The sequence below is a fragment of the Balaenoptera ricei genome, chromosome 18 (genome assembly GCF_028023285.1).
Source record: "Balaenoptera ricei isolate mBalRic1 chromosome 18, mBalRic1.hap2, whole genome shotgun sequence".
Taxonomy (NCBI): domain Eukaryota; kingdom Metazoa; phylum Chordata; class Mammalia; order Artiodactyla; family Balaenopteridae; genus Balaenoptera; species Balaenoptera ricei.
In genome coordinates this window covers 22,544,626-22,560,859 of record NC_082656.1, presented here as the reverse complement: position 1 = coordinate 22,560,859, position 16,234 = coordinate 22,544,626, and the positions used below count along the sequence as shown (strand labels likewise).

Genomic DNA, 16,234 nt, shown 5'->3' with positions numbered 1-16,234 from the left:
AATCTGTTACCTGTTATCTTTTCCTTTCATGTATACGTATACGTACATATACATATACACTTATTCTTAAATTCAACGTAGGCTCTCCTTAAGGATATAAAGAGTACTATGCATATACACAGTCAATAAATTACATCCTTTCAAATACCCAGGAGATTCTGTAATCTAAGGACATTTTCAAAACATCCTTTTAAAAAATTATATTCCTTTGTATGTGTACCCACACATACATGTATATATTCTCGAATTTTTTAAATGGCAAGCAAAATGAAACAATGCACCAACATATAAAGGCGTAAGTTTTGTGGCACTTTAAATGTCAGTAAAATAATCAACTTACTCACATTTATTGTCAATGATAGCATTAATGCTTTTCTCATTTGAATAAATCTATACCATTTCCCTTTCGGTAGAGACCTAGGAGTGCTCAGGAGATAGGAAGAAATAATTCCACCTCTTTCCAATGCCTGGAAGAGACTGGCAATGGAACCTGGTTAGTATGAAAAGAAAGCAGCTACGATCACTAAAGTAAAGAACCAATCCTAAATATTTAGTTCACCTTCACTTGGATTTCTTTTCACTACTAAATATTTTTGGGGCACATCTGCTTTGGATTATAGACACAGATAAACCCTATGAAAAGATTAAATTGCCAAAAATCCTACCTGAAGGTTATAACCACTTATCCTCAGACCTTTAAAATTGCAGCTATAAATAATAGCTTTTCTGGGAAATTAGGTTATTTTTTTTCTTTTTCAACACAAGAGAAACAAAACATTGCTTCAAGGGAGGAGACGGTAGGAAGGTGAATACAGTATTTTTATAAACTGAGAGATTTGCTAACCAAAGCGTTCCTGTACTGAATCATTTTACAACGGAAATCACTCTCCCCCTAATTTCTTTCTTTCATTCGTTAACAAATAACAGAAAAAACATAATTTCCTAAGTTCTCCTCCCTGTTCCAAGCGTACCCCCACGCCAATCCAGATTACGGATTCCTTTGATACTAATTTTCCTTAAACATCAGTTAGTTAGCAAGTGTTGAGGGCAAAAATCACTCCTCAATTTAACCTTCAGTCACTTCCTATCACCTCCTTAAGACAAACTTACTCCATTAAGCCCAACTGTTGCCTTACTTAGGCCCAGACTGTTCTCCTTTTTTCCTCCCATTTTTATTAACCCTCTCCTGCCTCAAACTTTCTCCTTCAACTCAAGACTTTTGAAAAGTAAGTTCAAACAACACTGCTTTCCTAACCTACCAAAGGTCAATTCTATCCCATCTGTGAACTTTGAATGCAATTTCCTGTGTCATTTTGGAGGCTAGCGCTCCAGTTACAGTCTAAGAAACGTTTTGTAGCACTATGTCAGGAATTCACGTAGCCTCTCTGAACTTGTTCCTCTACCTATAAGCCAAAAGTTGAATGGGATCAAGATTTCCGGCTCAAAATTTCTGATTCTTTGATTTCATATTTCATGTTGTTTAAAAGTGTTATTTAGCTCTCGTAATTTCCCCATGTGTATGTAGCATACACTGCTTGAGAACAAGAACCATGTTAGATTACATCTTTGCCCACACCATTACTAGATCTAATGATTTACACCTAGTATCTACTCAATAAATATACCCATCTGATAGGCTAGTGAGGGGGAGACAGAGAACTTAATGTAATAGGTACAGTAACATATCCGAGAAAAACTGAACCTTACTCCTATCAAAACCGCTATGCAATAATGTAACAGGATGGCAAAGTATTTGGCAATAATTATATACCTTTCCCAGATGATTGTGGGGTATGTTTTTGCCACATGTCTGCACTCACTTATTCAACAAATATTTCAGAACACACTATGAATCAGGTTATGCTGCATGCAGTGGAAATACAGAGGTAAAAACAGGTGGGTAACATCCTTACTCTCAAGGAGCTTACATTCTGGAGTACAAGAACAAGAGTAGCATCCCTACCCAAACTTCCAAGATCAAAACAAGAGTATCTGAGGATATAATGAGTTAAATATCTGTAGCTCCCAGTGCCTTCCAATGCAGGAAACAACAGTCAGAACACCTTGGTTTTGATCATATCCTACAGAGACAGCAGAGCACAGAAGTCATTAAGAGCACAAAATCTAGACCTAGACTGACTTGATTTAAATCCCAGCTCCCACTTACTAGCTATGTGACCTTGAATAAATTACTTAATCATTCTATCCCTCAATTTCTTTACCTGCAAATTGCGGATAATAATGGTACTTACACCTCATAAGGTTGTTCTGAGAATTAAACAAGTTGATATATATAAAGTGCTTAGAACAAGCATATAACGAGTACCATAATTTTCAACTACTCCTACTACAACTATTACTACTACTATTATTACTAAATTGTTGTCGTCTGTCCATGAAAAGCTAAAAACAGCATACGACACATGGTAGGAACTCAATATTTAATTACTGACTGAATAAATGAACCCAAGACTCAGTTTCTTCCTCTGTGAAAATGGAACAAAAGCATCCTATCCATTTTAGGACATGGGCTTCCCTGGTGGCTCAGGGGTTAAGAATCCGCCTGCCAATGCAGGGGACACGGGTTCAAGCTCTGGTCCAGGAAGATCCCACATGCCACGGAGCAACTAAGCCCATGTGCCACAACTACTGAGCCTGTGCTCTAGAGCCCGTGAGCTACAACTACTGAGCCCACGTGCCACAACTACTGAAGTCCACACACCTAGAGCCCGTGCTCTGCAACAAGAGAAGCCACCGCAATGAGAAGCCCACGCACCACAACGAAGAGTAGCCCCTGCTCGCTGCAACTAGAGAAAGCCCACAAGCAACAACGAAGACCCAACGCAGCCAAAAATAAGTTTTTAAAAAAAAGTCCTAAAAAATAAAAAAATAAAAAATTTAGGACTGCTATGACTCAAGAGTACATAATCTATTTCAGAGTTTTGTTTAACGCCCCCCGCCAATCATACAAGAGGCAGGTTTTATTACTATCACCACTAGAAATTTATCATAGCCATGTGTTAGCAAAAATTTAATGCTAGATAGTATTTCAACTGTACGTTTATATGTTCCTAACTAGTCAGTATGCTGTTTGTTACCATGTGAATATACACTAACCCTAATAACCAAAGAAATTAGATAACTAGGTGAGCTGGGAGAGAATGAAATCTTATCAACAATGAGCAATTTTATAATCAATCCATCCATCTACAATTTACTCAAAAAAGGAATACTCAGGCATGTACACAGAGTATCAAGAGTTCCTCAACTTAAGTAGTGACCTGATATTACAAAAATAATCTGGGATGCCTGGAAAAATAAGATGCTATCTCATCTGTCTTATCCCCATGAAGCTCAAGAGTACCCTTTGGGCTTCCCTGGTGGCGCAGTGGTTGAGAATCTGCCTGCTAATGCAGGGGACACGGGTTCGAGCCCTGGTCTGGGAAGATCCCACATGCCGCGGAGCAACTGGGCCCGTGAGCCACAACTACTGAGCCTGCGCGTCTGGAGCCTGTGCTCCGCAACAAGAGAAGCCACAATAGCGAGAGGTCCGCGCACCGCGATGAAGAGTGGCCCCCACTTGCCGCAACCGCAGAAAGCCCTAGCACAGAAACGAAGACCCAACATAGCAATCAATCAGTCAATCAATCAAGATATCTTTAAAAAAAAAAAAAAAAAAAAGAAGCTGAACTTATGCCAGTATTAAAAATATTTTTCTTCAGTTATCCATTAAGCAGATTTTTACTGAGTACCTACTGTAAGGCACTGAAATATACTTTGGATATATAGTAGCAAACCAAACATCTCTGTTCATGAAGCTTAAAATCATCAAACAGATAATCCACAAAAACAAAAACTAATTATGCAATACAAACTGTACTAGCACTATAAAAGAACAAGGTGATCTTAAACAGTATTAACAAAGAACCTAAGTTTAGATTGGTATGTCACAGAAGGCCTCTCAAAGTGACAGTGAGGCTTAAGGAGGAATGGAGGGAAGGTGACACAGCGCATGCCAAAGCCTGGAGGAGAGAGCAAGAAAGGATGGCAACCCAAGGAGTCGAAAGGAGGCAGCTGGGACACAGAAAGTGAGGGGGAAAGTGGCATATGAGGCCAGAAGTGAGCAAAAGCGAAATGTAATTACCTTAAAAGAAATGGGAAGGCTTCAGGGGTTTGGGGCAAGTGAGAGACCTGAACAGCCTTCCGTTTTAAGAACATCACTCTGACTACAAGACATAAAATCAGAGAAAGGCAAGAATGTATGCAGGAAGTTGGTGAGGAAGCTACTGCAGGGCTTTAAGAGCTGACTGTGTTACCTTAGACTAGAGTGGTGGCAACACAGATGGGGAAAGAAAAAATAAATCCAAGATATATTTAGAATGTAATGGTCAGAATGCAGAGGGTGGGGGAAAGGAAGCTATCAAGATTGACTCAGGTTTCTAAAGTGAAGAACTACAGTAAGAAATATTTATTAAAATGAGCATGACTAAAAGAGAAATTTGAGAGGGTAAGTAATGAAGAGGTTAAGTTTATGATCTGTTGAGACTGAGAGGCTGTGAGAATATAAGCAGAGATAACAGGAAGGCAGAGGACCGTAGCAGTCTAGAGCTAAGAAGAGAAGTGTGGGCTATGATATGCATTCAGGAGTTGAGAGCATACAGACCGTGGAACAGCAGATTACCTAGGGAAAAGGGAAAAGGCAGTAGGTGGGAAGAGGACTCAAATCCAAACAAACTCCAATGTTGAGAGTCTGACAGAGGAGCTGAACTGAAGGAGAATGAAAAGGAGTGGCCAGAAAGGTGGGAAGAAACTATGCAGGATATCACTGAAAGCAAAAGAGAGTGGGTGTTTCAAGGAAGGAAAACAAAGATCAACTAGACCTATTGAGACTGAAAGGTCAAGTAAGATTTTCAGGTCAAGCTGACTAGTAAGGAAGAAGTGAAGGGTTGGGGAGAGTGGGGCATCTGAATATATGTGAGACTAGGAAAAAAGTCAACCTGGAATCCAAGACATTATAGATCATTCTTTTCAAATAATGTAAACATCCTTTATCATTTTTTTTCCCTCACGTAATTTCTTTTAATAAGCCATTAAAGCGTATTCTTACCATGACATATTAAAACCTAACGACACGGTGACACGGCAAACACCAACCAGGGTTCTGATACTGTCGCACCAGAAAAGAGCATGCTCTGCAGTTTCATATTTTTAAATTGAACTTTCTAAGTAAGAAATAAAATCTACATGTTTTGCAATTCTGAAGTCAATGTTACAAAGACAGAATTTAAATTATTAGAAAATTAAAATGGTTTTCCTGAAAAGATAATTTTCATACAACTTCCCCAAAAAATGTTAAAATTAATTCATTTAACATGTCTGTCTACTGTATCCCAGGTACACCACTCTTACGACTTTACCCACTTTTTTCTCACCAAGGGCTCATAGGTAAATGTTGGTACGTTCTATGACAATCCCATTATTTGTACTAATACACAAGTCAGTAAAGCCTGCCCTTTTTCGGGTTTTCAGCCACTCTATTATTACTTATGGGCATCACCCTTACCTCTTTGTTGGCTTTATGAGTAGTAGAAACAGCACCAGATTTTGAATTGGAAAAATGGCTTTTAATCCTACTGTTTACTGTTATGTATATAACTTTACTGTTATGTATATAACCTGACACTGCTTACTTGGCTTCTCTAATAAACTAAATAAGCTTCAGTCTATTCACCAGTAAATTAGAAAAAAACTTAATTCACAAGGTTGTTGAGTGGTTAAATGTGACAACAAATATTAACTGAATCTAATCCTAACATTCTTGATCACTTCTGTGAATTGAACTACCAAGTTATATGCCATTATTATTTCTGCTTAATATAAGCCAAGCAATTCCACTCAAAATTTACGTACTAGTTATAGATCAAATCTTGGAGCATGAATTGTTAAAATTAGTATCATTCTTTACATTTAACAGTGCAGTATTCTACAACTGAAATAGATGTGTAATGTTAAATGCACATCTATTTTACACTCCTTTCCTAAAAACCCCACTAAAATGACAGAAAAGGAATTTTTTAAGATATAAAGCCATAAACCCACAAAAACTGAGAGAACGGGTGGAAAAGACAATAGCAACAAAAATTTGGAAGCTGGAAAGCAGATGGTTGAGTGACAAATGACTTATTTAGCAAACACTAGGAAATCAAATCTTTAGCAAACAGTGGGGAAAGCCAAGAACAAACTCAATTTAAACTGTAAAATCCCCAAAAGACTCAGGAATTGGCAGTACCACATACATCTGAAGTGGGATGTGGGAGAGAGAGAGTGCTAAAATAAGGAAGATTGTTTAAAAGTCTATTTAAGAAGCAACCAGCCCCACAAATCCCAACTGCCCCTCCCCAGCCCCAACAAAAAACTGAAAATATATTGTCTGGTGAATATAAAACACAAGATCCCAGGACTGAGGAAATGAGGCACAACAGTATGCAGGAGAACATACTGAAAACAAGCTGACTGAGTGAAGAGACATATACGGGGATGCTCGGCCAGGTGACCATAAAGCAAAGCTAAGGAGACTCTCAGAATTTTGAATCAGCATTTTACTCCCCTACTCTCACACACAACCACCATCTACGGAAAGGCTATAGCACAAAAGATAAAGACCGAACAAATAAAAACTAAGAAAGCAAAAACTGGAGGACAAAGATCACACAGAGATCAGACAGCTAAGAGAAAGTACTATTGCTACTAGAACAGGACAGATATTATTTAAAAGGACCAAAGACAAAAGCTCTTGGAAATCAAATACATGATAATAGATGGAAACTCAATAGAAGTAAAGAAAAAGAGATGGCAAATAGGAAAGAAAATATGGGAAAATTAGAAGACTGGTCAAGAAGGTCCGTTATCCCAATAAAAGGAGTTTGAGAAAGAAAAAAGAAATTGGAAAGAAATAATCAACAACCTCATTCAAGAAAAAGTCCCAGAATTAAAAGATGTTTCCAGACTGAAAGGGGACACCAGTACTCAGCACCCTGAATGAAACAAAACCCACATAAGAACCCATCATCGTAAAATTTCAGAACACTAAAAACAGATACAATTTTAAAAGCTTTCAGAGATTTAAAGAAAGAGAGAAGGGATGGAAAGAGAGAATAAACAAGAGTACAGGGGAAAAAAAGAAAAAACAAAACACATACACACAGGTCACATGTAATATATATAAGGAATGAGAATGGCTTCAAACTTCTCAAAAGCAACGTGGAAGCTAGAAAGCCATGGAGCAAAATTATAAAATAATACAATTTCCAATCCAGTATTCTTTACCTAACCAAAGAATCAAACAAGTAACAGGGTAAGCAAAAGCCATTTTAAAACATCAAGTGAGCCAAGAATGAATAATGACATGAGTCACTGGAAAATGGAGATCCAACCACAGAAGACAGTGAAAGGAATCCCACAAATACTAATAGTTGCATACCAAGTCTAAAAGGCAATCAGTCCAGAATGAAGCTCAGAGAAATATGAGAGAGACTTCCTCAGGAAGATAAAATTGATAACAGTACCTGATATGTCTGAACATCTCAAGGGACATTTGATGAAATGATGAATCAGTGATTACTACAGAGAAAACTAAGGGGGGGCAGGGTGGGTGGAGACAATGAATTCCAGCCAAATCATCCTATGGTAAAGCTAACAGTCAGCAAGTCACATTGAGAACTTCTTATCAGCTCTTTAGTCTCCTATGCTTAAGTACAAGCAGAGGACCAAGAATTGCCAGACATCTGAGGAAAGGTTCTATCATAAAAGGTTAAGCCCAAAACATACAAAAATGGGGAGAAAGGCAACTTGGAGGGAACAGATGATGACAGATGAAAACTTGGGGTGGGGGAACCCACTAACATTTCTAAATGCTAAATAGTATACAGAAATATATATATAAGTGTATCACACATACTAGATGGCTGGGGTGGGAGGAGGGAGGCGAGTGCAGGACATTAGACAGGATAGGAAAAGTAATCATATTTTACAAGAACACTGAATAATCAATAGTGATGCAATCATAACTATTAAGAGGAGGGGGGACCAGGAGGTAAGAGGACCAGCTGAGTAGGTCATGACAAAGTTAATCTTCATTTTCTACCCAGGAAGTTAATAAAGCCAAAAACAAAAGCAAGGATGGACTTTCCTGGTGGCGCAGTGGCTAAGAATCCACCTGCCAATGCAGGGGACACGGGTTTGAGCCCTGGTCCGGGAAGATCCCACATGCCACGGAGCAACTAAGCCCGTGTACCACAACTACTGAGGCTGCGCTCTAGAGCCCGCGAGCCACAACTACTGAGCCCGCGTGCCTAGAGCCCGGCTCCGCAACAAGAGAAGCCACGGCGATGAGAAGCCCGAGCACCGCGACTAAGGAAAGCCCGCGCACAGCAACGAAGACCCAATGCAGCCAAAAATAAAGAAAGAAAGAAATGTATTTTTTTTTAAAAGTAAGGAGTATTTTATTTAACACACACATATAGGGCATATGAGTTAGAAACAGTTCTAAGGGCTTTGCAAATTCATTGAATTCTTATAACAACCCTATGAGGTAGGTACTATTTTCCTCACTTTTTAAAATGAGCAAACTGAGGCCCAGAGAGGTTAAGCAGCTAGTTAACAAGAGGATGGATCAGACCTAAGCAGTCTAATTCCAGGGTCCATGCTCCTAACCACCTGGCTATGTTGCACATCTAGTAGCAATACAAGCAGTTAGAGACTAGGAGGTAAATATCACAGTCATTATCTAAGAGGTGAAAGTGATTGCTTCTCAGAAATGAAGCAGGCAGGAAGCTTTTGTTTGTTTTGATAACCATGTAAACTATTTGGCTCTTTAAACTGTGCAGGTACAACCTAAATAAAAATTAAAACTTATAATTTAGTATTTTACAGTTAAAGTATTTTATCTGATGCTACCATCCTAAGAAGTAGGTAAAATGAGTATTACTCCTACTTGATAAGAAAACTCATTCCTCTTTAATAAATATGAGGGCCAACTGTATAACAGGCACTGTATTTAAAGATAGATATCAATTCACCTCAAGGTATGAAAAGGCAAAAGAGGTAGAAAAAGCAAGTATTTTCATTCATTTCTTTTCACTTTGTTGCATTTAATTATATGATCCTACAACCTGAACAGTTGTGCTTAAGGTGAGAGACAATACAAATTTTAAATCATGATAAAAAAGCAGAGAAAGGTCTGCTCATTAATCCGTTCAAAAAAGATTTAGCTCTTGCCCTTGAGGAACCCACAGTCTTGTGGGGAAAATGGGTAAACATAATTCAAACTGAATGTGTGCAGTGCCTTGAATAGAGGAACACTAAAAAGGGCTAAGGAAACAACATTCCCTGGGTGAAGAGACTGCTTCAGAGGGAACATCTGAGCTGAGCCTTGAAGGATGAATAGAAGTTTGACCAATTAATTTCACAGAAGAGGCTGTATTAACAATCACAAAACACTAAAGACTATATATCAGTGTGAAATACCTGTCTCTTCCCTGTGTTGTAAAAATAAGTTCACATTAAAGGCTAACGTGAGACATTAAGAACTTTTTAATGAGAATGATTTTTAAAAAACTAGATACATAATCTTAATGCCTGATCCATGTTTCTAATCTTCACAGTCTCTACCAGTAGCCAACTGAAAGCATTTTCCACGTGTTAGAAATATTTTAAAATTTAAAGTGTTAGAATATTATTTCAAAAGATGACTAAAGAACAACGAATCTTCATTTGTCCTACCATCCAAAAGTTTTATTGTTAACGTGTTTTCTAAGTCATAATACTGAAATTACAATGTACTCTTTTCTCCCATGGGAGACTAATAGGTGACCAAGCCCAGAAGACGCAAGTGACGCAGAAACTAATATGGGAAGGAAAAGTAAAAAGAATTTTTTTAACCATTAACATTTTAAAAAAATAAATAGAAACTCATTATCACTTTTTTCTCTTGCAGATATTCTCAAATTCCCTTCCAAGAACCAATTTAAATGAAACACATTTCTTTTTCCAAACTACAGTGATAAAGGAAATAATCTGCAGGAAAACACAAAGAAAAAAATATACAAATTTACCCTATCTGACCTTTACAGGTATTTTAGGGGTCATTTTGATTTTTCAGAATTTAAAGGATACCTCTGAAAAAAAATTTTCTGGTTTTGACGACTTGACTTTGATGTTAACAAAGGCTCAAATATGTAGTTCATTCAAACAGGTACAGTCACAACTCAAGTTACTTCATACCAATATTTAATCATATTTCTCAGTATCTGTTTTTGTCCCTTTAATTTCAAACCTTCCTACATAATTTGCCCCTAATTAATCTTCCTCTCAGTTACTATACGGAAAAATTAATTTTGTAGTAATATCTTAAACGGGGACTCTATCTCTACAGTTAAAAACCTAGCTGTAAAGTCTCCTGACTTTAATCATCTGGAACAGCATGTTGTGGAAAGCTCTATCATGCCCTACCACCAGGAGGAAAACAAAAAAGGAGAATGTCATGCCAGGAGACCACAAACAGTAATTAGCAAAAATCATGGCAGGTTTGAATTCAAAATATGTGGTTTTCATTTGTGTATCTGACCCATCTTTTATTTCTCTAAATTTAGCATCCACATAATGTACCCATGGGCTTTACTCAGATCACACCCTTTAAATTTAGAACATATTAATATTTGGGGTAAATAATTCTTTAAAATTACAGATAAGTATTAGTATGATTTGATACATTTAAAGGTTTAACAATAATTATAATAGGACTATTAAGGAAACCACCTCCTAGAAGAGGTCTATCTTTTAATGTACAGTTTTGTACACATGATACAGAATACATTTGGCTAGGTAACGAGATTTTAATTATATGACTTAGAAAAATAATAAAAATCTTGAAAGACAAGACTTTAAATTATTTCAATTAATCATGCCTTTACCTTATATCTTTTAAGTAACTAAAAAAAAAAAAAACATGAAAACCTCACTGAAACATTAGGCCTTTGTTTTTCTAAAACTGCAATTCTTTTGAAATATGCTCAGTATTTCCAAAGGGAAAACCACAGATATACATTTTGAACGTAAATGTTCCAACTGGTTTGATAAAAGTTCAATCACAAAAATCTCCAACTAATACTAAAATAATTAAGTATCTTTCAAGCTTATTCAAAGTTCCACAGTGAAAATGAATAGCCTTTGTCATAACTCCTATATTATTCTGATCAAGGTTAGTCACAGACTGGCAAATCTGTGAAAAGAACATTCCTTTAAAAATCAACTTAGTTTAAAGCCATGTAGTAGCATGAGAGATTTCACAACTTTTCTAGCTAGCCAGCTTCAAAGACACAATCTGATTCAATAAACATGATTATCACATTATTTCCAATCCAATTAAGAAAACGCTGGTTTAAAAAAAAAAAAAAAAAAGAAAGAAAACGCTGGTTTAATAATGTACTTTAGGCTTTATGTATTTTTTTTTGGTAAGAGAAGAGGAGAACAGGTGGAGTAGACTGTAGGAGCGCCAAGTCGGTTTCATGTCTCTATAAATTCAACCCTCCAAGACTTTGTTTCTTTACCCTTTAAAATGGCTACCACCTTGATCTACTATGCAAAAGGAAAAATGCACAGCATACTACCATCAACGATAAATCTGGTTATTTTTAAGAGTGTATGGCCTCCTACCCCACGAAACACTTTTTAAGATTCCCATTCCTTTACTGTTCAGATGAAACGACCATTAGATAAGTACACAAAAGTTGGTCAATTAGTTTGAGGGCAACCTGTATAACCCAGCTTAGGTCATCTTTCCTATAATATCTGATGAGGAAAAGCAGCTAACGTTATCTTTCACAGACTAAGAGCAAACACAGTAGAACTGAAAAGGGTTGTCCTGTCCAGTAAAGGAGAAACAAATGTGGGAACCACAACCTCCCCTCCCGTGCCCAAGAGATGATCATAATGATTTTCGTAATTCAAAAGAACAGATTAGCTATTAGACAGATCAGCAAAAAGTAATAACTCTAAAAACCATTTTATAAATAACAAAACCACTTGGTGCTCCCAAACCTATTCTTAATGCTCAAAAACTATCCTGTCAAATAGTGTTTACACAATACTTATACCACTTCCTGACCAACTAGTTTGAGACTGCTCCATAACACTCTTGCTCTAGAAAACTTACCAGAAAAATGCAGTTTCACACACCAAAAAGGAAGAAATATATAATGCTTTAGACTAATCTTGTGCATATACATAGCTACTAAATAGATTAACTCTGAATCTGCTGAGTGTCTGCAGAAACATGGCATGACCTTACCTCTCATCCTCGCCATCCACCAGGGGTGTCGTCAGCGGTAGCACCTTCAACGGGAAAAGAGAAGCAGAGGCTCCTAGGCTGCTGCTACTCCCATCTGAAACTGCTGACATTCCCCCACTGTCACCACTGAGAGTCTGAGGTAAGCCAACTAAGGAGGGTTCCGCTGGGCGCCTGGCATCTTCAATTTGGCTTCCAATTGCCTGAGCTAATGATTGTGCAGAGAACTGAGTAGAACTTAGTGGTATCTGCTGTGCCAAAGGCAAATTTACATTAGATGCTGCTATCAAGGGAGGCTGACTAACACTTTGAACCAAATTACCATTTTGAGTGGCAGGGGCTTGTGCTATATTCTGTGATGGAACCAAGTTTGTTGGGACAGAAGGCATTCCAGAAGGACCAGCTGAACTAACCTGATTCGTAACAGAAATACTACTAGCAGAGGGCAAAGGACTAACTGCAGGCAACTGCTGCGCAACAACTCCTGGAGCTACTGACTCTACTCCTTGCGGCTGGGGAGGCACAGTTAACAAGGTACTCTGGGGTGCAATGACCAACTGTTGAGGGAGGCCTGAAGCACTAGCTTGAACTCCCTGATGAAGAATCGCAGCTTGAGCGGGTGGAACTATCTGTGAAGACGGAGGAGCACCTTGCGGGATAACTGAAGGTGTGATTTGGGTAGAGGGCTGCTGCGCTGCTGTAGGTAGGTTTGTCTGTTGACCAATATTTGCAATTTGACTGCCAGGAGGTACAGCAGATACTGCCGTCTGCGCCGGGCCAGCAGGTTGGCCAGATGCCCCTGCGGGCTGCGCCTGGACTGCTGCGGGCTGCGCTGGCAGCTGGATGCTCTGTGGCTGAGCCATAGGAATCACCGCGGCTCCTGCTCCCACCCCCGCAGAAGTGGGCTGTCCAGAGGACACTGCCGTTTGCAGAATCGGCTGCTGCTGAACATACTCGGAAGCAGCATTCGGAGTCACTGACGGACCGTGGCTTGGGGCCACGTGTGTGGAAAGAGCCGGCGGCTGCTGTCCATAGTGTAACTGCTGGGGTGGCGTGCCTGGCAGGGGAGCCTGCGCCGGAGGGGCCGCCTGAGAATACGGCAGTTGGGGCTGAGCCAGGCTGGAAACGGAAGGCTGCTGACCTAGAGCTGAAGTTACACCCACCACACTCACAGGTGATGGCTGGACACCAGCTGCAGCACTGAGAGCGGCCTGCAGAGGTACTGGTTGAAGACCCTGCTTCTGCTGATAGCTCAGTTCTTGAGGCTGTAACTGTACTTGCGAGATCTGTGACTGAGAAATACTCTGCGGCAGGCTAACTGCTGAAATGCCCGCCGGAGCAGCGCTACTGAAGTCCATCTGCGGCAGGGCGACACCTGGAAGAGCGGGCGGCTGCTGCAGCACGGCAGCCGGGGCTCCCACCTCTCCGCTCCCCACACTCTCCGTGTAGTGACTCAGGGTGCTGACACTACTGCTCACTGAGCTCCCGCTGGTGCTCTCCCTCTCAGAAGTCACTTCCGTCGGGTTTTGTTTTACGCTTTCCACTGCTTTATTGATCACCACCCCTTCGGCGGCGGGGACGGCGTTTTCTTTTTCATAGAACTCGGTGCAAGTCCATCTACCTTTTTTGAAGGGCTCAGAACTCGAATCTAACTTCACAACTCTGAACCTGGACGTGTTAACTGTCGGTTGTTGCTGCTGACTTGAAACTGATCCTACAATCATCCCTGCAGCTGCACTGGCAGTGCTGTTAATGAGAGCGGAGGACGAAATCGTACCGTTGCCCAGGCCGCTCAAGAGAGTCACGTTAACACCGCTGCTCACTCCAGGCCCAAGGCTCACACCGGCAGCACTGGGAACGCTGCTCGCGCTTAAATTAGCATTAGCAAGCATGCTGCTGGTCACGTTAGGATTAAAACCACCCACAGCCGTAATGTTGACATTATTCATCGTATTAGTGCCTGTAACAGAATTTATACCTATACTGCCGCTTGTACTCGGAGCACGGATACTAGTCATTACAGGTGCAGGTGAGCCACTCGATGATACGGCAGAAGTTGGTGCAACTGGCATAACACTGTCAGAGCTTCCAGTTGTAGACAGTTTTCTGGATACTGGGCTTGAGGGCGGCCCTCCCGGAATGGGTGTACTGGCCACACCAGCATGGGATGGATGGTGGTGCCCATGATGGAGGTGGTGCCCATGATGAATATGAGGGTGGTGATGGAGGGAGTGGGGATGAGCATTCCCATTGATCACAACATTCTGTTGTGGAAGGTGAGGCAAATGAGGCTGAGGAAGGGGAGGCTGGTTGGGAGAGACTGCCCCAGGTGTCTCGGCTTCCTGGAAGTTATTGAGAGTTTCTTCTGAGGAGCTGCGTTCAGGCTCCCCTAAGTCGGTAGCCCTGGAAAGTGACACATCAAGGATCTCGGAAGACGACAGATCTTCTGTGTGAGATTCATCCAGATCGTCGTAGCTTTCGGTGTCCTCTGCGATGCTGTTGTTAGAGCTCATGCTGGCGGAGATCTGAGCCGGGGTCACGCTCGTTATCTGGAAGCCACTTTTCTTTTTCATTTGAGTTCCGCCTGGCGCAAGAGGCTGTGCCTGCAGCTGAGCCTGCGAAAGGAGGTTCAGGCTTTGTGGAGGCGGAGGCTGTGGTCCCGACAGAGAAGATGCTGCAGGGGGTGGCGGCTGGAGCAGCGACGGAGGCGGAAAATCCTCGGAAGATGGGGCACTACTACCAACGCCGGTACCTGCTGCACTGAGAGCAGAGGCGCTGCCACCACCACTGCCCCTTCGAGGGAACACTGCCGGGTGCGCCATCTTCCTAGCACTAATGTCTGCAGCGGCCGCAGCCGCGGCCGCGGCGGCAGTGGACTCGGGCGGCTGGTGCATTGTGTTGGGTACCGGGGGGCGGAGGAGGCGAGTGCAATTTCCTTCTGCACCGTAATCTTTGTATTCAAGACGCCGAGGAGGAAAACGGGACCTGACGCTCTGCCCGGCGCGATTCCTCCTCCTCCTCCTTCTCAGCCGAAGGCGCCGGTCGCTTCTGCCTTCGAGGGCGAGCTTCGGGAAGGGAGGATGAACGAGGGTGAACAGAACAGCCGGGGACCCGAAGGGGGAACCCCTTCAGTCCTTCACCATTCACCTTCCCCTCTAGCCTCACACCCCCCTTTATATTCCGCTTCACGTGGGGTGCGGGGCAGGAGGGAGGGGAAGACCAGGGGAGGGGGGAGGCTAGGGGAGGGGGTGGGGAAGCCGAGAAATGCCCACCTTCTCCGGACAACTCCGAAGCCACCTCCACCCCTCCTCCCGCCGCGGCGGCGGCGGCCGCTGCAAAACCCTCCCGGTCGCTCTGCACGAAGGCGGCGCCGAGCGAGTGTCGCCTTCCCCTCGCCACCCCCAGCCCCGCCGCCGCCGGCGAACCCTGAGCTCAGTGTGGCTCAAACCTCCCTTCCCGGCCCCACCGGCCCCGCCGGCCCCGCTCGGCCCTCCCCCCACGCCCCGCGGACCCTTTCAAACCCCCTGGGCTCGCGGCGGCTGCTCCGTGAGGAAACGCTGGCCGCGGCTGGGGCCGGCGCGGCGAGGCTCGGAGCGGGGCGGCGGCGGGGCGCCGGGTACGGTGAGCCCAGCAACGGGGCGCGGGCGGGCGCGCAGAGACGCCGGGTCCTCGCGGATCACGGCCGGGGCGCGGCGGCGGCGGTGGCAGCGGGAGCCCAGGGACCTCTCCATCACTGGCAGCCATGGAGCCCGAGCATTTTCCTCCCTCCGGGCAGGCGCCTCAGCTCGGCACACGTCCTCGGGGAGGAAGGGGCCGGCGCCCGAGCCTCCCCGGAGGGCGGCGGGACGTGCGCTAACGCCGACGATGCGAGCCGCTCTCGTCCTCTTCCTC

The 16,234-nt window shown here is 42.5% G+C and overlaps 1 protein-coding gene across 1 annotated transcript in view; it reads right to left on the bottom strand.

Annotated features, from left to right (window-relative positions):
• The window catches only part of TSC22D1 (TSC22 domain family member 1), a 129,668-nt gene extending 113,716 nt beyond the window's left edge, over window positions 1-15,952 (bottom strand). Inside the window, exons 1-2 of the mRNA XM_059902458.1 lie at window positions 15,855-15,952; window positions 12,347-15,408 (exon numbers count right to left, since the gene is read on the bottom strand). Of these exons, the coding sequence (XP_059758441.1) occupies window positions 12,347-15,237 (2,891 nt within the window). The 5' untranslated portion in view covers window positions 15,238-15,408; window positions 15,855-15,952. The remainder of the gene's footprint in view (window positions 1-12,346; window positions 15,409-15,854) is intronic.
• Between the last annotated feature and the right edge of the window lie 282 nt (window positions 15,953-16,234).